Below are 27049 nucleotides of genomic sequence, written 5' to 3'. Positions count from 1 at the left end.
ATTGATCAGTTCCTTAAATGGTTCAATTAGTGTTGATAATTTTTTGATCCGTTTAACAATGAATCCGACACGACCTGTTTACCGGCTCTAAGGGCCTGTTCTGAACTGAACTGAACTGATTGGAGCTGAACTGAACTGAACTGAACTGAACTGGACTGAATTGAATTGAATTAAATTAAATTGAATTAAATTGAAATAAATTGGATGTAATAAATATATAAATAATATTTAAACAATAATAATATGAATATTAAATAATAATTATAATGATAAGTAATAATAATGAATAATAATAATAATAATAGTATTTTGGATATTTCTAAATAGTAGTTATAAATATATAATATTAATAATCATAAATTAATAATAATAATAATAATAATTAATGATAATAATGATAATTAATAATAATTATTTTATATTATTTGTATTAATATATTAATACTTGATGATGATATATAATAACAATAATATCTAAGAAGTAAATTAATATTACTATTTTAATAATTAGATTTAATAATGTAATAATATTTAGTAATAAAAATAATGATTGGGTTGGACCGCGAAAATTACATCATAAACCGTCTTGACACGATTTGATTGGTTTATAGGCTAAAAAACGTGGGCTTATATGTGCTTTGACCTAAACCATGTTCCTCCTAATAATAATAGTAGATAATAAGTAAATCTATAATAAACAACAATAATATATAGAAACAATAATAATAATAATAATAGTTAATAGTAATGATATAAAAATAAATAATAATAATAATAATAATAAGAGTAATTAGTAAAATAAATTATACCAACATAATAATAATATTCAACAAAATGGTTATAAAAGAATGGAGCTGAACTGAAATGAACTGAATTGATTAGAGCTGAACTGAGCTGAACTGAACTGATTGGAATTGAACTGATTAAAGCTGAACTGAACTAAACTGAAAATAAGGTGGGGCCCTAACTCTAAGTATGAGTGGCCATGTTGTTATAGAAGGAACTAGGAAGTATCAGGATTCAGGAACTAAGAAACCTTGCCAAGTCACCTTTGCCCTTTGGGCATCTCCTTTTCTGTTCTTTTCTCTCTTAACTCTCTCTCCTACCGCTAAAGAGAGCTCACTGCTGACGCCAACGGTGCCAATGGATTCCGATCCTCCTTCCATCGTCCGTCTCAATATCGGTAATTTCTCTCTCTCATTTGCAATTTCAGAATTTCTCGTTTTGTTTTTTGCAATTAATTGATCGCGATTATCAATTAAACTAAAGATTTCACTTCAATTCCTCACAATATCTTTCTCCTTAATTTTCAATAACCTTTTTTTCTTATTAAATTTTTGTTGACATTGTAACCTAAATGCAACTTGTTAATGCGAACTGAATTACAGTTGTGCTATACTCAATTACTCATGTTCATGCTCTATGTAGAATGTAGTGGTGACATTTTTGTTTTATATATGTATGCTATAAACTGAAGTGAGACTTGGTGAATTATACTCCTTTTTTTTTATAATTAAAACTATAGGAGGGAAGAAATTTTGCACAACAGTTGATACATTGACGCAACGAGATCCTGATTCGATGCTCGCGGCTATGTTTAGTGGTCGCCACACTGTTTGCCAAGACCCTGATAAGGTTAACCCTCCTCTCCCTCTATTGAGTAGGTGTTTATTGTTGTTATCGAGAAAATTTTAATATTCGGGGTATAATGGGGTATGAGCATTGACATTGCTTACTGATATTAAGATGTTATCAATGGTTTCATTTGATTAAGAGTGTGGATTAGTTGGTACTTGGTAGAGACTAGAGAGTTAAAAGTTATGAGTCAGAATTTGCTTTGGGGAATTATAGTAATTTATAAATCCTAGCATTAATAATTTTTTTTTAATATTGTGAACCTAAAGATGGAGTCGCATATGATGGTTGTGGAATATTTGGATTCATAATTTGTCCTTCTTTCCCACTCATAACATATGTTGCTTTGTCTAAGTATCCTGTGTTATGCACCCTTGTTAGAGACTCGCTAGTTGGCACTCCAACTTGGACATGGGATGCTTACCCAATTTCTTCAACTTTCATCCAACATCTCAAGAATGGGCTTGGACCTGTAAGAAAAGACGGAATGCAGAGAGAAAGTTATGTGATAATGCTAAAATAATGGGCTTGTATCTTAAGATTCTTGTGTATGTGTAACGTAAAAAGCCCCTGTTTTGGAGCCATCTTCGTGTCGAAAATGTCAAGCCTTGAGGAGCCTGGCAATTGGAAATGTGCCCCACAACTGTATTAGGAGTACTGGAGTAGCATAGCTCTTAGCTATAGCAGGTCCTGTTTTTCAATTACTATTATATTCAAAACTCTTGAAGCTTAAGTTAAACTAACCCTATGCCTAGATCTAAGTTATTAGCTAAATTTTGTATATGGGACACACCCATTACCCTAAACGAATTTCATATATTGTCTCAACCAGCCTAATATCTATTTTTGGTAGAACAAAACTCTCTCTCAGTAAAAGCACTATATATGCCTCGCATGCGGAGAGCTCTGGGAGTAGAGGTGCTTATAGAACGAGCCGAGCCCGAATAGCACCGGGCTTGGCTCGAGCTTGTTTAACTTTTTTATGGGCTCGGCTCACCTCAGCTCGTGAGCTCGACGAGCTTGGGAGAGCCGAGCTCGGCTCGAGCTTGTGATTAGTTTTTGCTGCTCGAGCTCGTTTTTAGGCTTGGCTTGAACTCGGGTTCGATTACGGGCTCGAGCTTGTTTGGTAAATTTATTTTGGGAAAAATCTGTATAAAGTGAGTTCAAGGATTCTATCATCATTGATGATTCCAACATAAATTTTTTTAATATAAAATATGTTTTTGATATAAAATAATAATTGAGCTGTTCACGAGCTTTTCGAGCCGAGCTTTGCTTAGCTCACCTCAGCTCGGCTCGGTTAAAGCTCGGCTCGTTGTGACTCTCCTCGAGACTTAACCGAGCCGAGCCCGAACTGTTGCGCGAGCTTGTCAGGTGCATCATCACCCCTATCTGGGAGTCTAAACTCTAAAATCTGCGAAAGTAGGGGTTCACATTGCTGTACCAATTCCAATAAAAGGAACTTTTATATTCGTAAGAAGGGATCACGGACACCCTTAGATACTAGAGTAAATCCCCCCCACCCCCCACCCACTCCCAACAACCCCCAACCACATCATCAGTGAGTATCATACTTCTCTAATAGTCACATATTTTATTTTTACACTTCGACTGTAAATACTCACTAATATAATTCATTAAGAAACAAAATCATGTGGGATATTGTTAAAATTGTATCATTGTGTATCTTCATGATGCCAACTCTTCATAATCTTTAGTAATGTAAAAGTAAAGATATTAGTGGTCAAAGTTGTGGATACAGATCGTGAAAAAAAGTGTTGCAATAATTTGCTAATTGAGGAAGTAACTCATGAGAATCTAAATCCTGCCTATGAATTTTTGTGATGACTGGACTTGACGTTTCAAACGATCCATGGTGCGATGCGCGTCGCTGCCCATTCAGCAAGTTAAATCTGGGGCAAGAGTCCTCATTAGTGATTAGGGGAAACACCTGCCGAATCTCATGATATATGGGACTTTTCTTTATTCATTTATGTACCTGTTTTTATATCTATGTATTTTGTGAGTACTCAATGAAGTTCATTCTGAATATGTCGCGTCCCTATTCAGAAATCTGTATTCTTTCCTCAAATCTCTAATAAGATGTTTTTTCTGAGGACTGGCCAACACATTATTGGTGAACCACGTAAATTGTGTATTGGTTTATTCGTCTATTTTCTTTGTTCTGCATTCGTCATGACAACAAGGTAGATCATCTAGACAACATAAATGTGAAGTTATTCACTTTGAGAACCTTTAACTGTTCACTGGAATGACGAGTAGACTGAGAGACAAGTGTCCTATCTCTTTATTGGGAACAGAGGTGTTCTGTTGTCTCAATGTACTCTTTACTGGAATATTAGTTTTGTTTCCCATTTTATCAAGGTATAGTGGCTCACAGACTCACTGTGGTATTAGAATGTAGAAATCTATTCAATCATATGAATTGTGCTGGAGAACCTTCCCCATGGTGTCAAAACAAGGCCGCATCGTATCGTATCGCCCATGTCGTAAAGGTTTTCAAATCTACCGAACCGATATTACCCGCATCGTAAAGGTGTAAAAAAACCGCATTTTAGGCGGGTTTTAGGGATATTTCATGGTTTGAGCCGATATTCAGCGGTACGACAACCGCATCATCCCTGTTCCTACATCACCGTGACCGTTACCGCAACCGTGACCGAAACTGTATCTTCGAACTATGACCTTCCCATCATTTCTATAGGTTTGTCGAAGTTATTTCTTATCAGACATTCATGTAACTAATAGTTCTATTTTAACCTTTAGCAAGCTGATGTCTTAGTTCGATTTCTCATCTGTTTTTCCTAGGTTGCATGTTACCAATTTGCTGTTTCATAATAGGCTGAACATTTCAGTGTAATTTAGTTGTGGGACTTTAGACACAACATGACATGACTATATAAGAGGAACTGTTTACTTGAGGATAATCTGCATCATCATTCATCATGCTTGATGAATCATGCTATATTTTTTTTGCAGAAATCCTGTGTAGAAGTCTAGAGTGTGAGGTATATTTTCCTCCTGCAGTCCCACTGCTAGTTCTAGAGGATTGCATATTCAGTGCTAAGATAGAAACATCCTTGCATCTTCACAAGGAAGGAAGAAATTTCAGGACAGCTAAAATGATTGCTTTAGTTTTATATCTTGTCATGCAGCATTTAGTTTCTCAAATGGCATATATTTGTTATGTAATCAATTATAACATAGCATTTTTTCAGGGTTACATCTTTGTGGATAGAGATGGTGAACATTTTCGGCATATCTTGAATTGGCTACGGGATGGTGTGATTCCTACTTTGAAAGATTCTGATTATGCTGAGCTACTACGAGAGGCTGAATACTACCAACTACTTGTAAACTATACTCTCTTCCCATTTGACATTATCACTTTTCTACTGCTGTACCAAATTCTCATTCTATCATTCCTCAGACTTGACATTAATTTTGTATATTCAGGCAAATGTTTTTTCTTTGTCAGTGATTGCATCCAACATAAAAAATAACGGTGATTATATAAAAAAAAGTGCCGTAGTCACCCCTTTATTGACATTTACAATATTAATATCAAATATGTTGAAGAAATAAAAACATATATGGCAATTTGACTATTTGAGTATTCATTAGTGTCCTACGTTGAAATTTATGTTGCATCAAGATCTGCACTTTTTATTTAACTAAATGATTAGATTGAGGCCATAAGCACGGTACTCCAATTGGAACTCAAATTTATCACGAGTAGCTATGTTGGATTGTTAATATGAATCGTAATATTTAAATAGCGGGAAAGTGATTATTAATTGGATTATGTGGCAGTTCTAACTAAGCTGTATGTGGGGGAAGGTTCATTAAGTGTGTGTAATTCCCCTCTCTATCTCCCGCTCTTAGTTTTTAGTGGTGAAATATACTATCTTCATTTCGCAATACATGCAACGTATTCCTTTTTGGGATGTTTCATAATACTTGGGTAGACTTATTTATACAAAAAGACACTTGTATCCCATGTGCAATACTTTATTCTCAATCACATGAGCAACAAAGAGAACTTGCACTCTCTCTTTCCTCTTCCTTGGTTCATGTGCCACTTTGCTATGTTAATGTAAGCCTGTAAGGTATGCTGGTTGAACGTCGTTGTCTACTTGTCTTGAAGCCAGAGATGGAGTGCGGTGTCGACGAGCCATGGCATGACGCAACGATGCACTGCACGGCAGAGCAATGAAACAGCAGCACGTCAGTGGGCTCAGGCCGACTGGTGTTGGGCCCAGGCGGGCTGCTGGTGGTCGGTGGCTTTGCTCGTGCGTCTGACAGTCTTCAGGGTAGGCATTAGGTTTTTGCCCAGACAGGCAGTGACCGAGCCCGGGCATGTTGTGGGGCCCGGTGGGGCGGTTTCCTAGCCTGGGTAAGCAACTCGTCAGATTGGTTTTCCTAGGTGTACTCGGCTTATGTTTGTGATTATTGTAAATATGTTTTGGCCGTTTTGATTATTGTATGACATAAGTGAGACTTATATTCTTAGATTGAGAGAGAAATTCATTTAGTGTAATCGTGTGCGTTCTTTATTGCTTGAAATATTTTTTCTTGTCTATTGATTTCCGCATATTGTTATTTGATTGCTCGATTTGTTAGCGCTAGTGATACTTATTCCTAACAGTTGCGTGTATTTGTAAATGGTGGTAGTAATTAATTGCCTGGTTTCTTTCTTATGTTCAGTCCTATTTTTTTATAAAACATCTATACCTTGGATGAGAATGAGATTCTTTGCATTCACTCATGTCATTGCACACTCTGGTGACGATTTCTTTGCTAGTAAAGAGAAATTATTAGAATAGTCAAACTAGAAGAGAGATAACAAGCATTTTAAAAGGTAAACAATTTAACTAAGGGAAGGCAATATTAGATGAATAGGATTACTTTAGAGCTATGAAGTACGGAATCCTGTGGGACATGAGGTTTTCCTGTAACCAGAATTTTTGTGCTAACGAAGCCTGAAAAGGGCAGGGACTTGAGGTTTCCTCGTTTCTGGAATATTTCCGTTTTCAAATCCCAATTATTTCCGTGCTACGTAGCTGCGTAGCATGATCCTAAAAGGTAAAGACTACAACTCTAGCAAGAGGAAGAATATACAACTCCATCTGTCAGATGTAAAGATAGATCATTTTTTGTCATTAGTTCATTTTATCGTTTGATTCTATGGGAACTTGTAAATTGCAATCTATATGGGGCCTCTTCTTTTAATTCTTAGAATATTACAAGTTCCATGCTTCTAAATGGTTCTTTAATTAATCGTGTTTTGTTCTATGTACTAAAGTAACTAAGTATCTTGTAGTAGGATGACTTGCAATTTGATCCAATCATATTAATATACTTTTCTATATTCCGAGCTTCCTGTTTAAGCTTGCAAAGGCATAGAGAGCTGGAATCAGAAAATGAAACCTGATGTAATATAATCTTATTGCTAAAATTGGAAAGTGAATGAAAATTTATTTATTGCAGTTAAAAAAAATGAAATGAGGGATTGAGCTTCAACCAAATCCTTTTTCATCACTGATGGAGTTCGGGGAAAAAAACATGATTCTCAATGTCTTTTATTCCATCTCCAGATTTTCCATATTCCATTTTAGGCAGTCCTCAGAAAGTTGGCGACTTGGGGATTGTAAAGGCATCCACGTTAGAATTACCCACAAAAAAATCCTAATGATATTTAAGTATTATTGGTCCAATTATTGGGGCTAAATTGTATTCTGGTTTTCATGGATTAATTATGTAATTGCTCCAGTAGCAAAGAAATTGCTAATGATGTTCCTATAATTGTTCTTTCCTTTTTCTTGTACTTTACAAGTGTCTGAACATGAAAAGAGTAATAGATTGAAGAATCTGAAACTTTTGTTAGCCATATCATTAAAATTACCAGAGTGAAGTTGATTGTTTGTAGTAATCATGTAGTTATTTACTCATTTTCCATCATATGTTAATCTATGATTTATACAATCTGATTAAAACAAGGGGATTCTGTTGTTGATCTTCTCAGCCATAATGTGGCTTAAGCTGTTTCTCAATGCTGTTACCTATTAATATTGGACAATAATCGGGCATGACAATATCACAATTTAATATCCGACACAAGTCCACAAGCTAGCAACACTCATGTCTATGTTCATTCCTTGATGTATTGTTATACTGGAGGCTGAAGTCTTTGAACATTGCATGCCACCTTTAATATCAGTTCATGGCTTATATATTCGCATGAACTTATAATGTCCAATTGCAAGTACTATTTCTTTTGGGTCAGTCAACTTGTAAGATATGATATATAAGAATGAATTTTATTTCCAGGGATTGATAGAGGGAATAAATACAGCTCTAAATAAGAGGAAAGATGAAGATGAGTTTAATTCTGAACTAACTCGTCGTGATATTATCAAGTGCATACAATCAGAGAGAGTAAAATTTCGAGGGATGAATCTTTCTGGGCTTGATCTCTCCAAACTGGTAATGTGCATTACCTTATGCTGCTTCTGGAAAAAAATAATTTATGTTATTTCCTCATATTTTCCTGCTGTCTCAGTCTTACCATTAACCATGAAGGTTCAGGTCATGTGATAAATAGTATCTAATCTTCTGCCATACCTATATTAGGTTCTGACAAGTATTCTGGGCCAGCCTTTTGCTTTCCTTTTCAGTTAGCAAATGTGTGTAACTAGCTCCATCTAATGTGGCTGTCATCAGCTAAGTGTGGCTTACCTCTTACCCCATTACGCAAGTATTTGTTGCAGAACATTAACAGAATTCCTTTTTTGAATTATTTAGCTATATTGTCACTAGGTGCTGATAAGGCTATAAAAGTTTCACATCTGTTCTCTGCCGCTCCTTTATTAGCCAGAAAATAACCATTACTTGCTCCAGTTATACTACTGGTGCTTGGCGTCAAACATTTTACAATCAAGCATACCAATTTAGTTAAATACAAGAATTATGTTTTTATAGAGTAAGACTGTCCTTTTTTTTGGAAGAGCCTGTTGTATTTCCATGTGGATGAAAGGTGAATTCATCTAACAAGGCAATCTAAATGTTCAGTTGGGTAATTATTATTTTGTATGCATTATATGTCTTATTAAATTGAATTTCCTGTCCAAACATCTAAGTTCGGATTTCATGATCTGATCTGAAGGTAGAGTTGCAGTTGGAAGTTTCTGTTAAGACTTAAGCACGATATGATGGTTTTTGTACTAGTGCTTTTTGTTAGACAAAATTCTTGCTTTATTTAGAACTCTCTCTGGTCAGGTTTCTTTTTCATACAAGTACCACTTATAGAATCTGTGTATCTGATTGCCTCTAATTTTATCGATTTCAGGACCTCTCATATGTGGACTTTAGCCATGCTTCTCTTAAAGGTGTATTCTTCTCCCGTGCAAACCTTCAATGTGCTAAGTTTCGGGTATGCATATTCAAGTGTGTAATACTTGTTGCGATTTGTATAATCAAATTTACCACAAATTGTTAATGTAATGGGTAATCTCTTCATCACTTTCTGCAGGATGTGGATGCTGAAGGCTCTATCTTTCACAATGCAACTTTGCGTGAGTAAGAAACTGAAAGAAAACTCTAATAGATATATAACAATCCGCACAGGACTGACTTATCAAACTTTTGTACTGTTATATCTAATTTTTGTTTGGAAATGCTATTTGTTTTCCCATTCTCTTCTGAAAGGTTTTCTATTATATTCTTTTTAAGTTTGTGATGGTTTTGTCTTTGCCTGTTGAGTGTTGAAGATGTGAATTTACTGGGGCGAATCTTCGCGGAGCTTTACTGGCAGGTGCTAACCTGCAAAGTGCAAACCTACAAGGCAATCATTCTTATCAATCTGATTACTGTTCTAATTTGTTTGCCTGCTAACTGTCACTATGGAGAACACTTCTGCTTCTTGTTTCAGTATTCAAACTTTCAGTTGATTTTGTGAATAATCTAGCTATGGTACCTGAAAGGCTGAAAGCCTGAAAAGTATGTGACCTTTTTTAAATGGCAAGTCAATGGTTTTATGTAATAATTCTCACCTTTCTTTCTTCCTCTTTATGTTGCTAACCAACTTCCCTGCTCCTCTAAAAAAGACTTTCTCCTTGCACGACCAATGCACCTTAAATACAGCATCAGCTCTATGGCTGCTGTTAACACTTTCAGAAGCGTAAAGCATAGTAGGCTCTACATACCATCCTATTTGTATCTTTTAGATGCTCCCTTCAAATCTTGAGCTATTTTGGCGAATATCTGTAGCAACTGTTCTTCATTTAGGTTTTAAACAGGACCGTACTTGATGGTCCTGAATCGAATAGCATGCCGAATAATTGCTGATGTATCCAAAATGCCCTGATTGTTCAAGATAACTACCAGTAGTTTTTTCCAAGCACGTCTTAACACTTTGGAAAAATATCTCAGGATGTCAGAAGATCATTCTTTAAATTGGTTTAGCTGTTGACGTTCAGCTGTAGTTTTAATCTTCCAGACATCCAGATATGGATCAATCACCTATAAGAAACAAATTATCACTGTTTCAACATAAGCTCCATTAATATCATTGACTGTTTCTCCATCCCTTTATCGATTTTTCCTAGAAAAGTTTCTATAAAAGTTTGTTTAGTTTTAGAATCCGTTGTGCCAGAAAAAAGAAATTGGTAATGGCTTCCTTCGACATTAACGTCCAAATATGATCCCTTTATCTCACCAATATTGCTGTGTGCAACTGAGAATGTCTTAAATGCACATGATTTGGTTGGCTGTACTGTGTTTGAGCCTTTGAGGGATCAAGTTTTTGACTAATATTTGTAGTAGCCCTTAGATCTGTAGGGTGCCTATATGGAGTTCTTATCTCATTGTTTCACAGATCTGTTGTGCTCGAGTGAGATCTTGATAGAAGGAATATGGACAGTTTGATGTGGATATCCTATAATATTTAAGTAATGGATTATTGTAATCTACTAAAGTGATTGTGCATCAATTGCTTCAATATCACAAGACATAAAATAAAAGAATTAAACCCCTTTGCTCTAGATTCTCAAATAAAACCATAAAACCGAATTTAAAACCCTGAACCTATCTTAATTTATAATGATACTATACCTATGGGCTACTGCCTATTATACTTAAAACCTTGTCCCTAGGATAGGTAGCACACTCAGCCAATACAACTGGCAATATGGGCTTTAGGTTTTTGGCTGACAGGTAGCACAGTCCTTTTCTTCTTTGTCTCACTATTTTTGCTCTTAGATACCTCAGATGCTAACTTAGATGTTTTCTTTTCTTCTGAACTTATACCTTTTCTGAAATTATTAAGTTAGAATGTTACTTCTTGAAACCATGTCATTTGAAAGGCAACTTGTTGCATTTTCCAGGGTTAAAATGTAGCACAACAAATTCTCAATCAATTCTGAAATGAATATCTTTTGGAAACACCAAGAGAAAGCTTGGTGGGGTGCAGGCCTAGGGGTAATTTGTTGGAGAGAGCTCCAAGATGCATAAATCACATTCACATCTAAACTTGAAGATGTTTCTCTAACTTATTAGTTTAGTATAGCAGTGGACATCCTGTCATCCTTCACAAGTTTGTCTTACTTTTGCAACATTTTCCTCAGTATGGTTTGTCATAAATATTAATGCTAGAACATAGGTGAGGGATAGCATGTGCTAGTTGAAATACCCAAAAACCTTATTTGTGGCCTGTGGCAGTTTTAGGCAGAGTAAAAAAGGTATCATTTGGAATTTGTGCATGTATGGACATTCTGCGAATGAAAAAGGGGTTTTTTTACCCAAGAAAGAAATATGAAATACAAGTTGGGATATTTATGCTAAGAAAGTCCAAAAAAAAACATTAAGAGACAAAGAGAGTGGTGACTTCCATCATAAGGAAAGCCTGGGAAGGGGGGGGGGGGAAGGAGGGGCTAGAAACAGAATCTAAGCTATAGATCTTCCCCTACGAACTCATTGAAATAGAACAAAAATCTTGGAATAAGTTACCTTGAAACCCTAAATCCCCTTTTTTTCTTTTAAATATGATATAAATAAGAGAGTGCAAAAGTGATTAAGTTCTTCTATACTTCCTCTGTTTCTTTTAATTGCATTATTTCATTTTAGCACTAGTCATCAACAACTTTGTTAAGTTATCTCGCATCATTATATAAGAAAAGACATAGTAAAGTGGATTCTTGTTAGATTTAATGCAAGGATTTCAAATATCAATTTTTTTTTTATAAATTTTACTTATCCGCAATAAGAGATGTTGACGTTCAAAGGAACATCTCGGCAAATGTGGAAAGCGAAATGGTGCAATTAAGAAAAGGGAAATTCCACTTGGTACCACTATACTTTGGGATTTTTCATTTGGTACCCAATTTTTTTTAGATTTCATATGGTACCACGTATATTAAACAAAACATTAGTTTGGGGGTTAAAAAGGGTTAGGGGTTTGTCAATTTTACGTAATTAAGGTTTTGGGAGTTTTTTTTTTCCTTAACGACTAAATTTAAGGTCAAACTTTGTAAAAAAACAAGTAGGCATTTTCTGACACATAAAACGAGGTTCTAGTCATTTTACTCTAATTTCGACTTCAATTTTGAACCATAAGAGCCAAAATGACTCCCAAACCTTAGCTGAATTATTCTTGATGCGCAAGGCACGTAAATGAGGCAAAATACTAATCCTATTTAATCTAAAACTAATGTTTTATTTAACGGAATGTTACGGTATAGAATTAGTCCTAACTACACTGGTAACATATGGAATCCAAAAAAATTTGGGTACCAAATGGAATTTCCCTTATTACAGTGGAAGTATATAAATGTACTGGTACTTGACTACAACTTAGCTCGGAATATATATGTTATATAAGGTGTCTTTTCCCTTTTTTGAGAACATTGTGTGCTATATTTGCATATTTGAATTTTACGATCTTCAAAGGAAAAGTTGTACAATAATACCAAATATTGGTGTTCAGCTATCAATAATCCCAATTATAATTTATATCATCATAATCTCAACTATGCTATGCGTCTTCAGAAGCCACTCCGTAACCTAAAATAACCTGTTTAACAAGTCATTTCTTGGGACATTGTGATGGCTGCTTCTTTTGATAATTATTTGATCTTCTTGCCTTTCCTTCCATCTCTCACCTTCTCAGCTGCTTTTTTTTACCCTTTTTCCACCACCAGGAAGGATCTCCCTTGCCACCATACCTCCTCTTTTTAACGACCCAATCACTACCCGTCAACAATCAACATAACTCACGTTTTTCTTAAATGTCATGCTCAATATATCTGAGAAATGATGTAAACACAAGAAAAGTGTTTACCTCCAAACTATTAACTGACAAATGATAAGAAAAACAAACCAAAGAACTTTTTCAAGAGTCAAGAGGGCTCTAAAACTACATAAATACCGTCTTTATCCTTTGTTGTGTTTCATTCCTAGTTCTCTATATCAATTTCCAACATTCTGAGGGCTGGAACCAAGGTCTACACAAGTTCAATTCACCCATAAATAAGTTTTCATTAGATTTCTTAGGAATTAGCTCAGTAATGCATTTTCTTAACTAATGGGGGGAGTTGGTGAATTGCTGAATTCTCAAAATGCAGTAGGTGGTGGCCAGTAAAAGAGTGGGAGGTGGCCTACTGGGCTTGGCTGGGTAATTGTGAGAGGAAAATTAGGTGTTCCGCAGCAGGTTAGGTTGGTTAGGCAGAGATGGTAGTTTTCTGTTGTTTACAATTACTCTGATTTGGTGGCCGATGAAGGGAGCGGCAATGGCTATATATGGCTGGAGGTGGTGGCTGTAAGTTTGGTTGGTCGGAGGGATGGATCGGAGGGTGGAAGCTAAGCCTTTTGGATGGAGTAGGTGGTGCGTGCTTAAGGGCAATTTTGTTTCTATTTTTTCTAGAAACAAAAATTAGCGGTTTAACAAGTTGTAGGTGACTTTGGGGCAATTGGGGAAGACATAGGTTAGTTGGGTTTATTAATAGCGGAACACCAATAGTTGGGATTGCTCTAATCAATTTTTCCATCTTCATATATAATGAAAATCTCAACAACATTAGTCCATCTGAAATTCTTAGAGGAAGATTATTTGAAACTTTCAGTTAAAGGAAGTTGGACATTTCCCCTTCAAAAGTATATTTCATATATAACTTTGGTGGGATTATATTTAGGGAGAGATTATGTCATGTCTGGTTATTGATTATTTGATTTGATTTTGTATTATGTACTTCCTCCGTTTCAAAATACTCGCTACACTTTCCATTGTGGGAAGTTTCACATTACTTGCTACATTTCTTTTTTGGGCAATAAACTCTCTCTATCTCTCTCCTATCACATGGGTCCCTTTTCTTTTTACTCTCTACCTCTCTCTTCTCCAAAAATTGCCTAGGAGTCCGTGAATTGAGAAGTGTAGCGAGTAATTTGAAACGGAGGAAGTAGATGATATTCTTTTAATGTTGAACTTTGCCCATCAGTAGCCTGGAAAATAATGAGTACTTATGAATGTGTATGTCCTTGTGCAGAGTATAAGACCTTGAATCCCTTTTCTTTTCCCTCCATGACGGGAATTTATTGGCTGTTGAAGGTCAAATCTAGCTTTAACTTAGGTGGTTTCAAAATTACTGATTCAAGAAAGCCTACTAATATTAGACTTACAAGTTACTGAAGCATTGTGTAGCTTATTTTATGGGTTAACATACAAAATTTTCTTAAATTTTGTCCTGTTACTTCGGATTTTCTTTTAGGATACCCCTGTTTTGATTACCAAATGTTTTATTTCTTGCAGATGCTTGTTTAATTGACTGCAGTTTTTGCGGAGCCGATTTGCGTTCTGCTCACTTGCAGGTTTGCATCTTTATCACTAAATCTTGTACTTTGTTACTATATAATCCATTTTTGTATTATGTGATGTTTTGGCTGCCTACAGTAAGATATGGACTTATAAAAGTCACTATAGCTTCTACAAGATTGGTTAATATACTTCTGTTATCTTATCCTTTTGTTAACAATAGCTGGCGATAGAACTTTTGGGTGTAATAAAATACATCTCTTTAGGAGGTGAAATCGAGGCCCTTAGTGGTAGTTGTATCATTCTCACACTTACCCCCTCATTTACTATAAGTCGGGTCATCTTGGAAATCTAATCACAAACCATTACCATTTTAAGAAATGTGACAAATTTTTTCTGTACATCTATGTGACTATATTTCTATGCTACTCTGACACCTTCATTAACCTCAAAAACCAGGTGTCGTGTCCTGTCCAACAAGATACTTCACTTAGATGCTTCGTTTTAAACTAAAAACTTGACTTTTTTCTACAAAATAGCCGAGTCGGATGCTTAGACACACGTATCCGAGTAGACACTAATACGTGTCTGAGTAACATAACAATATTTTAAAGATGGAGGAAGTACGTTTAGAATTTCTTATCATCTTTCTTTTCCAGTAGTTTATTGTCAATTATTTCTGGCTAACTTTGTTTCTCTTTCAATTAGTTTTCTTTGTTCTTACTTTTACGCTACATACCAAAAACTCATCTACAACTTACTCTTAAAATATGTACCCAAGCCTTGGTGAATGTTTATTTCATTGTGGGCAGGGGGAGTAAAAGGTTTTTTGTTGACCTTAGAATGAGAATATATTCTCTTGTTCAAACATTAAAAAGAATGAGAAATATGACAAAATCTTGTAGGAAATTCAGTGTATTTGAGACCTTCGAAATTTTCTTACTTTCCTATCTAAGTTGATTACTTGAACGAAAATTATTATATATTTTTGATGAATTAGCTTTTTTCCTTGACTTGCTTAAACAGTCATTTTTTTTGTGTGCAAGTCATTAGTGTTACTGTCATCCCTCTATGTTCTTCTCTAATGCTACTGTACTCTATCACAGCCTCTGAAAAAAGTTCCACGCAAATGATATGTGCTTGTATGGATTTCAAAATAAATATAAATTATCAAAACATAGTCAATCCTATATATCATGGACTCATGCTTTGAGCGGGATGGAAAATTAAGTTTATTTTGAAGGAGAAGATCTGTATGAGGGTTCAATCTTTTGTGCCAACAACCCGACAATAAATGTGGATGGGACCAACCATCTTGATATTATCAGCTGGTGTAGGGGCCAATGAAACCTGTCTCCTAAGCATGTAACATTTTGCTAAGGTAGAGACTCTGGAATCTGGATCTCATCTCTTCCAATACCTTATGTGGCTGGTATGTAATGGGCTATTTGCTTTTATAGAGGGAGGATTCTGCTTCCTAAATGGCCCTATGTGTCATGTGAGTTGGGTTGGTTTCGGCATTAGTGAACTTAGAGTATGTTATGGAGTTGCACTTTCACAATTAGATTAGATGATATAATTGGACCGAAAGGACTGTATCTTCTTTTGGGTTGGGGGGGGGGGTGGGGTTGGTTGTGGAGTCGAGATGTTGTGTGGATACATGGTTATGTAGCTGGTGCTTTATGCAAGGAACAGGTTAAAAGGAGTGGCAGTTGGCAGCTGCTACTAGAATTATGGAGAAAATCTGAAGAAGTTTCACAGGAAGCTGCAAGATGCAACCCTAGACCAAGGCTATTCTGCCATCTTAAAATCCCATAGGAAAAGCTTAATGATAATCCTTACATATCGGCACATTTCTCAAGGTCAACTGATCGAGTAATTCTCACTAGTCACTACTGTCAAAGTTTAAATAAAAGCATGTCCTTAATTCTCAGAAGGATTATTATCGGAAAATTTTCATGACTTTCTATCTTGGCCTTTCTTTCTCTCCAATCTTTTCGGGAAAAACCAGCCTATAATGCAAAATCTGAATGAACGCACACTCTCAACTCAGATTACTGATAAAAAATCTAACAATGTTTTAATCAATTGGAAATGGTATATATGAATAACTAATAATATTTGATCATTTAAATGGTCTACACTAGATGACAACCTGACCAGAATAATTGTAACAAAAATTTTGATCCAGCTTTTCTATAATAGATTCTGATTTCAAATTTGATTACGTGTACTATTTAACATTAAATAACTCGTTCGAATTGATTCTTGTTTCTTATATTACTCTAATGGTGGCGTTTGAAATATATAATCCTAGATGTGGCCCTAATATGTGGAGTCGGCTATTTGGCTTAAGAGGTGAGCTTCAACTGTACTTTGTATCTTTGATGGGGCACTTTTATGTGAGAAAGGTTGGTTTGGGGAGATGTAAACATCAGAGGATGCTTGAAGGTGTGTAATTCTGATGGTAGTTTGGGTGATATACTGATATGATTACAACGTGATGCCCTATCTGTCGTAATGAGCGTAATGAGTTGAGGTGCTGTGGGATTGTGCGGTGCTTCTAGCTTTCTGGTCTACCGGTCTTTGGTTTTGGGGTTTTTTCCTACTTGCTTGCTTCCGGATGGCCAACGTGATTTGCTGATTTGTTGTAAAAAGTTTCATTGAAGAGGACTTTTTATTCCGTACTTGTATTATATATTGTGTTTGCCTCAATAAAATGTTTCTATCCTTAGATACAATGGGAAGGAATATCATAAATTATGTAAAGAAAGCCGTTTGTCTCTCATCTAATTGACGTATATGAATGGTGTTAAATAAAGACGTGTGTAATTTATTGTTGAAATCCTGACATTCACTTGTTAATATATGTTGCTTTTGGTATTCCTCTGAACTATGAGTGAATTTGGGAGAGGGGCTCTTGGATTGTCAAGTAATAATTTGAATTATTTCCTATTGATCATCAGTGGTGTTTTGGTATCAGATTGGTCGCAAAAGGAAATTTGCTTATGAGATGTGAATGACCAGTTTTGCACTACCCTTTGGACTTGTGGTGGATAAATTTTTATTTTTACTTTCCTAATGGAATGTCATACGGTGGGCTCCTATAGGTTTGGAGAACAGGTTCTTTTAGTTCACAATATAATGAGCATAGTGTAAGGTGAATATATGAAAGTTCGGATATGAGGCCCTTGTTATATGTGCTTTTTTTTCGGGGAGGGGGGGGGGGGGCATATGGGTAATTTGGCTTCTGGAGGCTTTTACACAATATTTTTGGGCTGCTTTGCCGCGTGACTGGCGGTTTTTTTTTCCATGACCTGCATCTGCTATATTTTATTCCCTTGTTTCTTCTCTTATCTATGTAATGCTCCCTTTGATTCAAATTATTAGTCTTTCCAACGATTCAATCATATCTAGAAATCAGTTGAGCTAAAGTTAAATTGCTATGGTATTGTAAAGTGGCATATATATAGTATTGATGTTCTTGACTGCTTGTTATGTTGTGTTGATATTACAAATGACATTTAATATTGCACTAGATTGTAACACTTTTTATATATTTAATCAAAAGGAATCAGGTTAAGCACTCAACAGCTACCAGCTTCCCACTAGGCTTTTTGCTAACTTCAACATGTGTTGTGCCAAATAGAGCCTTAGTCGAAGTATCATATTGCATTATTGAATGTGTTTCATACTTCGCCTAGAAATTAAGTTGATTGCTCACAGTGTGTAACGGTTTTCCAATTCTCTTATGCAAGTTTAATGATTTATATAATGCAAGTTATGGTGTCGTTTATTTGATAACCTTGACTTGCCAGAGTGCAGATCTTACTGATGCCAACTTAGAGGGAGCGAATTTGGAAGGGGCCAACTTAAAGGTAACTTGGCTTCTAGTATCAAATCTAGCTTCTCGATACTGTATCCATGTGCTTAGTTAACAAATTTGGAAATAAGGAACAAGATAAGTGTGACATGATGGGCTTACAAAAGTCAGAGATGAGACTACAAAAGGCATAAGTAATGACATGCAGTGTTTTTCAGGGGGCAAAATTGACCAATGCTAATCTAAAGGGAGCAAACCTTCAACGAGCTTATCTACGACATGTCAATCTTCGAGAAACAGTGAGTTTATCAAATTATTCTTTTTACAAATATATTCCCCTACTGCAAAGTTCTATTTTAAATTTAATTATAATATGTTCCCAGTTATAAGACAAGGTGAAATTTTCTATCCGAGGATACTTTGGATTGACTTGTGGCCAATAGGCGGTCTCATTGATACCAGGAACGTGGCCACGTTCCACGGGACGCGTCCCGGAACGCGGAACGTGGTACGTGGTCTAGGAGTCCATCTGGTTTACTCAAGAGGCTGCGTTCCGCGTTCCCGTTTCTGTACCACGTTTCGGAACGTTCGGTGTTCCATGTAACAATTAATCTGTAACAAAATGCTAAACATTAAACGACATTGTAAATATACAAATACTCTAACATACATAACTACATAAGTCGAACTTGAAATGTTGTAACAGTTGAAACTTATAAACAACAATTGATCTACGATGTGTTTTGCCTCACTCCTTCACAGTAATTTTGCTGAACTTATCTAAACTTAACAAAACTTATATGAACTTACTGGAACTTATATGACGTATTAGACGTATCTCCTTTTAATGGTGAAGAAAACAAAACCTTAGAAGATCTCATGAAACTAAAAAAAAGTACAAAGATCAAAATGAACCTAAAAGCATCTTTAGCAATTGATTTTCCCTACTCAACATAATGTAGAAGAACACGCTGCATGGAAAAACTCAGTCAAGTAACAAAAACTTTGCATAAGAGTTCCAGAACTAAATTTAAGACTCAAGAACACAAGAAAGAATGAAATTTGTACAAGTTGTGTCGTACAAAACATAGATTTCCAGAAAAAAATGGCATTTCCAATAAACGTACCCAATTGTTCCCTCTCAAGGATACCGCCAAAGTCCATCCATCTTCTGGGTCTTAAGAATAGATGTGAATCCAAGTGAAATCCGGGGAATTTTTTTGCTTTTATACTTGCAGAAGATAGGGTGGAAGTTACTACCTGAAGAATGCGCTGTCAGTCTGTCACCTGTACTTGATCATGTTGATCCCCCCCCCCCCCCAAAAAAAAAAAAAACAAAGAGACTTTGTGACAACTAAGCAATTGCCCAATCTTTTATCATTGAACGTGGGTGCACTATGTTGAATCCTTCCCTCTCGCTTTCTTTACTTTTTATTTAATCCACTTATGAATCCCTTACACACTTTTTCTCCTAACAATCGATCCAAGTTTATATTTTAATCTGCCTATCCATTGAACATGATGCGTTATAGAAGAACAACTCATCTAAAAGACTTAGGTTCATTTAAAGGAGAATGCTGAATGTAGTTTATTTTTCCACTGCTCTTATTGGGTTGATTTTTGCCACTTTAACAAGGCAGGTGATGCTTGAGAGTTCTTGCATTGCCAGATAAACACATGCACATTTCCCTATTATAAAGTTTGGTGACAACATTCAGCCTCCATGCTTAATATCTACGCCATTTCTCTCTTTTTCTGGTTTTACGAGGAAGTTTACTTGAAATGATTTGTTTTCTTAAAAGTTCACAGCGCTCCCCAAGTAAGTATACAAACTTTTGATTAACAGCAAACATGACACTGCCATAAGTGCAACTGATGAGGCCCTGTAGAAGCAACCCAGAAAACCGAAAACATGCCAGATAGCTCCAACTCCAGTAACCTAGGCCCTGTTTTTTCCACCTGAATTCTACTGAATGGAATAAATTGAATTTATTGTAGTAAAACTGATATCTGCTGATTAAAATGATTTTAAGTGACTATTACTAGTTTTTGCTGATTTTCTAATGCTTTTTACTTGTACTGAATTTTACCGATCTTACTAAGTAGAACGTGTTTTTACTGAATTTTAAATATTATTAGAGTGCAAGAGAATAAAGCCTTGATGAATAGGAATATGAGAACTGCTGCAACTTTTGCGTGCAAATGAATACTTGGATTGTCATGAGACATAGTTTCTTTGATGTAACTTCACCAGTAAGGGCAGCACTCCTGCTCTTTTCTGATGTAAATTGTGCAGAAGCTTGTTTTTCTTGATAAATATGTGAAGTATGGCCCGTTGGTTGGTACCTTCAAGGGAAAGTTATTGATTTCATGCTATCTACATTAGTAATGGAAAGATTCATTTTTTTAAAGTTTAAATAACGTTATGAAAATGTAATCTAGTTATTGTTAGGAAATCCCTCTTATAAGCAGACAAGCTGTCTTGTGAGCTGAATCTTCGCAAATTTGTTTCTGTGAGCTTCCAGTTATACACTGAAGTTCCAATTGTGTCTTTTTAATGCGATGTCTCTTTGGAATGGAAATGTTTCTGTTGGATGATCGAAATTGTTGTTAACTGCATTGCTGAATGTTATCCGACAAGGTTTCCTACACTAATAGATGTAATCTTGTTTTTGTTTTTATTTCCCTTCAGGATTTGGAAGGTGCAAAGCTTGATGGTGCAAACTTGCTTGGAGCAATCCGATGACAAGCATTCTGCACATAGTTAATCAATATATTTCTCTTTCCATGCTTGGAGCCTATTTATCTTTGTCAAACTTGGATGGTTCCAAGTTAAGTTCCAGATGTACTGAAACGTCCAATATCTGTGAATTGTGATTACGACCATCATGCTCAATATCCAATTGTGCATATGGTTGCTACTGGACCTTGGAACTGTGGAAACGATTACATGTATGATGTATAGCAGAAAAAAAAAATTAGGTAGCTCAAAATGCACTTACGGTCCAAGTGGGCATGGTAAAAAAATTTGCCATATTTTGGTACCTTAAAAAATTCATTGTCATTTGGGAATTTATACAAGTTCCAACATAGGGGCATTTTATAATTTCTCGTTAATATAAGCAATTCTATTAGTCAAATATAAGTATGAGTTTGTCTTGTAAGAAACCGTCTATTTTAAAATAAAAATTAGGCAATGGTAAGTTCGATATTTAAAACAAAATTAGCCCAATAGTGACTAGATTAATTTTTTTCGGTGACTAGTTTAATCCATTTAGTGACTAGGGGTGTGTTTTCTTCAACTTATTGGCCTTGAACTTATTTGAACTGAACTTGTTGAACATGAACTGAACTTATTGCAATTTATTAAATCTGATTGGACCTGATACAACTTATTAGACCTGATTGAACATAATTGGAATTTATTGGACCTGATTGGAACTTATTGACCATATTATTAGACTTTATTGGCCCTGATTGAAACTTATTAGACCTTATTAGACCTGATTGAAACTTATTTGACCTTATCAGACAAAAAAAATTGACCATTACTAACATAAATATTACCCCAAACGTAAATACTACCCCTCAAATTTATTATGAAGTAATAATTATTAAAATCTGTCCTTTAAAAAAATAATAATTATTAATTATCTCTTATGATAATTAATTTAACAAAAAAAATTTACTATTTATATATTTGCCTGTAGATAACTTTTACCACTAATATATCTAATAGTCTTGTTTTGATTTTATAAAGCACTAGTAGAAAATCAAAAGTTGATTAACATTTATTGTTAACAAGTTAAAATTGGCACATATGAAAAATTTTCACCCCACTTTCATTTACTTGAAGGTAGTAGAATCCATTAACTCCTTATTTAAAGACGAATAGCAAAATATTGTAATTATAATGATTATTATTGTTAACCTTAATTATTTGACCATGATTATAATATTATTTAATAATAATATAATCAGTTCATATTAATATGAATAATTAAATAGACAATAATACAAGTATAATACTATACATTCTGGTACTTTAATAAAAAAATTCTAATAATAACATAATCAGCTAATAGTAATATGAATAATAAAATAATAGAGAATAATACAAAATTTTCCCCTAAAAAAAAAAATACAAAAATTTAATAAAATAATAGACACTAATACAAGTATAATACTATATAATCATTATGGTACTTTAATTAAAACTCTAATAATAACATAATCAGCTAATAGTGATATGAAATTATGAATAATAAAATAATGGACAATAATACAAATGTTTATTGAACATTGACTGTTTGGACCTTATTGGACCTGATTAGACCTGATTCGAACTTATTGGACCTTATTAGACCTGATTAGAACTTATTGCACCTGATTGAAACTTATTGGACCTTATTAGACCTGATTGGAACTTATTGCCATGATTGTACCTTATTACAACTTATCTGAACTTATTGGACCTAAAACTTAATTTTTTAAGTTGAGGAGAACGATGGGTCTACTTTTATATTAGAATTAGACTCTCTCTTTTAATAATTTTTGTATAATTATCAATTGTGGATGAATATTGATGTTTTTTTGTTGTTACTTTGACAAAGAGTTTTTTTAGATATCTCCAATGCATGTTAGATTGCCATATTTCTTCGGTAATGATTTTTCCCTATGATTTGCAAACCAGAAGAAATATAACCTGGTCATTCCTTTCGAGTTAAAAAAATATCCATTTTCGTATGAGATTTAAATTGGATCCTATTTGATAGACCTTGGATCCTCTTGTATTTTCCAGATTAATGATGTTTAGAGCTGGAGGAGTTGCAAACATTATGGCTATCTCTAGCTGTTAATATCTCCTCTACTTCTGAAGAAGTAGCTTTGACTCCTATTCAATTGGGACAACTTTGTAGATGTGTCTTTAGGACTAGAGAATCTTACAAAGGTTTTGAAATTCATACCTCTAGGTCCCCTGTATTCTCTACTAATAAGGGATTTGTACCTGTTGGGACCACATGTACTTACCCAGTCTGATGGTTCTCAACCCTCTTTTGCTTTGAAGCACCTAAGGGTTTAGAGGAAGAAGGTCTTTCTTTTGATCCTCTTTTGTTCCTATCTAGTCTTGAAGATTATAACTGTTATGGTGAAGTCAGCTTCAATCTTATATCTCCAAATGAGGTTTGACGTCCAAGTTTGATCTCTTTGTACTACTTGGTTTTTTAAATTCAATCTCGGCATCTAGAATATTTTCCTATGCAAGAGGGTTGTTTTCTGTTGAAGATGAAACTTGACGCCTTCATGCAATGCCTGCTTGACTACAATCCCTTGACATCCACTCTAGTTCCTTAGGGAGTGGGAACTTTTGGAGTAGTGTCCTTAGGTCCAGTGATTTGATAGCTGCTGAACCTGAGTATTTTGGCTTTGAAGCCTACAATCTACAACTGGTAGCTAGACAATGTCCAAATGTTAGCTATACCTTATTTCTTGACCCGCAATACTGATCCTTCGATTTTAAGGGGTCGTTTTGAAGAAGGTAGAGCCCTTCAAAATAAATCTCTCAGCCTTAGTTTCATGTCCATTTCTCCTTGGAAATGGATCACTAAAGTTGTTCAAGGCTTCCATCTGTGGTGGGATCATGTATCCCCAGACTACTCAAAATGCTTTGATGCTTTGGCAAATTTTGAGAATTAACTCTTCTTAGGCTGTAAGTAATTTCTTTCTTCAGTTATTTTGTAACTTTTAGTGGGAATGAGTATTACTAAATCTTCCGTGTGCTTTTTGTTGACTTTTAGCTAAAGCTGGCAGGAAGAAGCTAAGAGTGTTTGACGGGATGAAGATACTCTAGATATGGCAAGCTCTATTGGGCCACCATAGACAAAAGGGTTCAACCCCATGCCTCTTCAGAGGATGAAGATGATGCTGCTTATGATCAAGAGGTTTCCTATATATGGAGATGTTTAGGCTGTGGAGGACATTCAGACCATGAGATCAATGGAGCAGATTGACCCTTTTAAGAGGGCTGCAAAGAAAAGAGAGTACAATTATTTCTCTGCCTCCAAGGACACTCAACCCTAGGGGTTAGTAGAGCAACCCGAGCCTTTTCAGAAGGCTACCAAAAAGGAAAATCACAGCTGCCTTTCTGCTTCCCAACCTTTGAGACATTCCAATAGGAAACATCCTAAGTTAGAAACATCTTATGAGGTACAACAATACGTGATCTCCTCTGATGAGAATATGCTAAGATCATATCTCAAATCTTTCCTAAAATCAAACATTATGGAGTCAAGCAGGTATGGATACCATCTTTTACTCTATTTTGTAAGAAGTTTCATTCTCTGGAACACTAACATGTTTAATTCTAGGTTCTTCTGGTTTGAAAGAACCTAAGACCTCCAGTGATCCTTTTTCTGAGAAGCCATCACCTCTTGACTCTACCAGTCAACCTTCAGTAGATGTTTCTAAAGTGGTTGACCCAGGATTGAATTCAAAGGATGGTTCTATTGATGAACCCCTCATCAATCATCCCACTTCCCTATCAAGCGATCCTGTCCCCCAATTGGAGCATATGGCTACTTCCTCTTTGGAAGGATGTGTTGGCCCCAGTTGGAAGAAAATGAGCATCGTAACGTGGAATTCCCTGATGAAGATTTGTTTCATCTGTTTAGTGAGGATCCCTTGGAGTCAATTCCTTTAGACGTTGAAGTTCCAAGCTCTGCTGTTGCTCCAACAATTGTCATAGCAAGCCCTTCTACTGCTAGGCTTAGGAGTGAGGTTCCAAAAGATGTTATTCCCTTAAAGATCACACCCTTGAGGATTAATACTGAGCTTTTGACTACCTCTGTGTTTAAAGGTTCATCATCAACTTCATAATCCTCTGCTGGGACTGGTTTGCCTTTCTTTCCTCGTAAATTCATTTTACACTTCCTCTATATGAGTCCATATCCTCATAAAACCAGACTTCACTCTCTTGCTAACTTGACTTCTCTATTTTATGATGCAGAGGGAAGCACTTAAGAAGCAAGTGTGATGAAAGAGTCTGATGGAGGGAAGAAGGTTAATTTGCAAACATCCATCATTGTAAGGAATCAGCCTGCCTCTGCTAGCAGTGATCATTCCTCCAACGATGAGTCTTCTAAGCATATAAAACAAGAAGACAAGATATGGGACCTCTGCTTGACCCTAACAAACAACCCTTATGATCATACTTCTACACAGACACTCAAACATATTTTGGAGTCCGTAATTTCTCAAGGACTTGAGTATTAGATACCTTGCCTTGATTATGTCAAAGAAATCCTTCTTCTTCAGCAATGTAATGCTAAATCAAGAGTTCAATCTATGAAATTATCAGCTCAAAAACTTCAAGAAGAGGAACCTTCTTTGGAAACTCAAGCCAAATCCTTCGAAAATTTCAGTAAACAAATTCAAGATTCTTTGAGTTCTTTTATTCATAAGCTGAAGTTTCTTTCTGAGGAAAGGCAGACTTTGCAGAATCGCCTGGATGAGATCAATAGAGAGGAGATCAAAACATTATCAATGAGAAGTCTTCACTTTAGAGCTCCATTGACATTAAAAAGAAGAGGCTACACTAATGAGGAACCAAGACATGGTTGTACAACAAAGCGTGATCCTCCAAAAGGAGAAACTAGATCTGTAATGCTTGATCAGCCATTAAAAACCTTAGTTTAGCTGTTAGACAATGTTGGAATGTTTAAGATATAACATTATTATCATTTTGGCCTTAACAACCTTTTCTTTTTGGATTCTCATTTTGGCTAAAGCTTCTTCCTTAGCTTCTAGAGCATCCATAATTTCAATATTCATCGCTTGTAAATAGTCATCTCCTGATAATCCCATTTGTTGGGCTACCCTTGACGACCTTAGGTTCACTTCAGCGGGGATTACTGGAGTGTGTCTATAAACTAAGTTAAAAGGAGTAACTCCTGTTGCTTCCCTTTTAGAGGTCTTGTAGTCCCATAGGGCATATAGCAACAACTCATCCTATTTTCTTGGATTGTTATCTATTAGCTTTGAGATCCCTTTTCCTATGATCTTATTGGTAGCCTCAGCTTGAACATTTGCTTGAGCATAGTAAGGTGTTGAATGCAACATAATAATCCCAAACTGAGTAAAATAATCAAGCATGTCAGGGTTCCTTAATACGATGGCTTGATCAAAGTTTAGAGTTTCTGGAATTCCAAATCTTATAAAAATTTCTCTTCCAAGAAATTTATTACAACCTAGGTATTGATCTTGTTGAAAGCTTGAGGTTGCACCCATTCGGTGAAGTAATCAGTCACCGACCACTAGGATGTATGAATTCTTTTTAGAGGATGTAGGATTAATTTCTCCTATGGCATCTGCTACTGTCCATCCTCTGAAAGGCCAATGTTTAAGAATGTATTTTAGTTCAGAGGTTGGTGCCCTACTGATGGGTCCAAAGTTTTAACATATTTCTCATAGTGGGCCAATAGAAGCCATGCTCGTGCAACAACCATCTTATTTTTAGGTCGTTTTGATGAGCACCACACAACCCTTGGTGAATCTCTGCCATGAGAGTTAAAGCTTCTCCAACATCCACACATTTTAAAAGTAATCCTTCTAGATCCTTTATGTGTAATTCACCAAATTGCATGCAAAATTTTGTTGTTATTTCGACTCTATTTGACACTTTTGTCCCAGTTAGGTTCTGGAGATAATGAATAACTTCATCTCTCCAGTCTTTTTCCTCCCTTAATATTGAAATTCAATAGACTTCCAAT

The 27049-nt window shown here is 35.5% G+C and overlaps 1 protein-coding gene across 4 annotated transcripts; it reads left to right on the top strand.

The window, feature by feature from the left end:
* Positions 1–1019: 1019 nt before the first annotated feature.
* Positions 1020–21387, top strand: LOC104892516 (FH protein interacting protein FIP2). 4 transcript variants are annotated; one of them, XR_007273106.2, is made up of 11 exons: positions 1020–1183; positions 1526–1635; positions 4875–5009; positions 7987–8142; positions 9005–9088; positions 9188–9234; positions 9426–9499; positions 14456–14514; positions 18284–18336; positions 18500–18580; positions 20974–21033. XR_007273106.2 is itself a non-coding variant. In XM_010678476.4 (11 exons), exons 1-11 carry the CDS (start codon positions 1144–1146, stop codon positions 21025–21027), a joined length of 900 nt encoding a protein of 299 aa, XP_010676778.1. In that variant the 5' UTR covers positions 1020–1143; the 3' UTR covers positions 21028–21387. The 4 variants fall into 4 exon arrangements, 3 of the variants coding, with proteins under 3 accessions (XP_010676778.1, XP_048498355.1, XP_048498351.1); XM_010678476.4 differs by having other exon boundaries at positions 18277–18336; positions 20974–21387; XM_048642398.2 differs by lacking the exon at positions 7987–8142 and having other exon boundaries at positions 18277–18336; positions 20974–21387.
* The last annotated feature ends 5662 nt before the right edge of the window (positions 21388–27049 follow it).

This window comes from Beta vulgaris, chromosome 1 (genome assembly GCF_026745355.1).
Source record: "Beta vulgaris subsp. vulgaris cultivar EL10 chromosome 1, EL10.2, whole genome shotgun sequence".
NCBI classification, from domain to species: Eukaryota; Viridiplantae; Streptophyta; class Magnoliopsida; order Caryophyllales; family Amaranthaceae; genus Beta; species Beta vulgaris.
The sequence above is the reverse complement of the archived record's forward strand: the minus strand, read 5'-3'. Positions and strand labels throughout refer to the sequence as shown.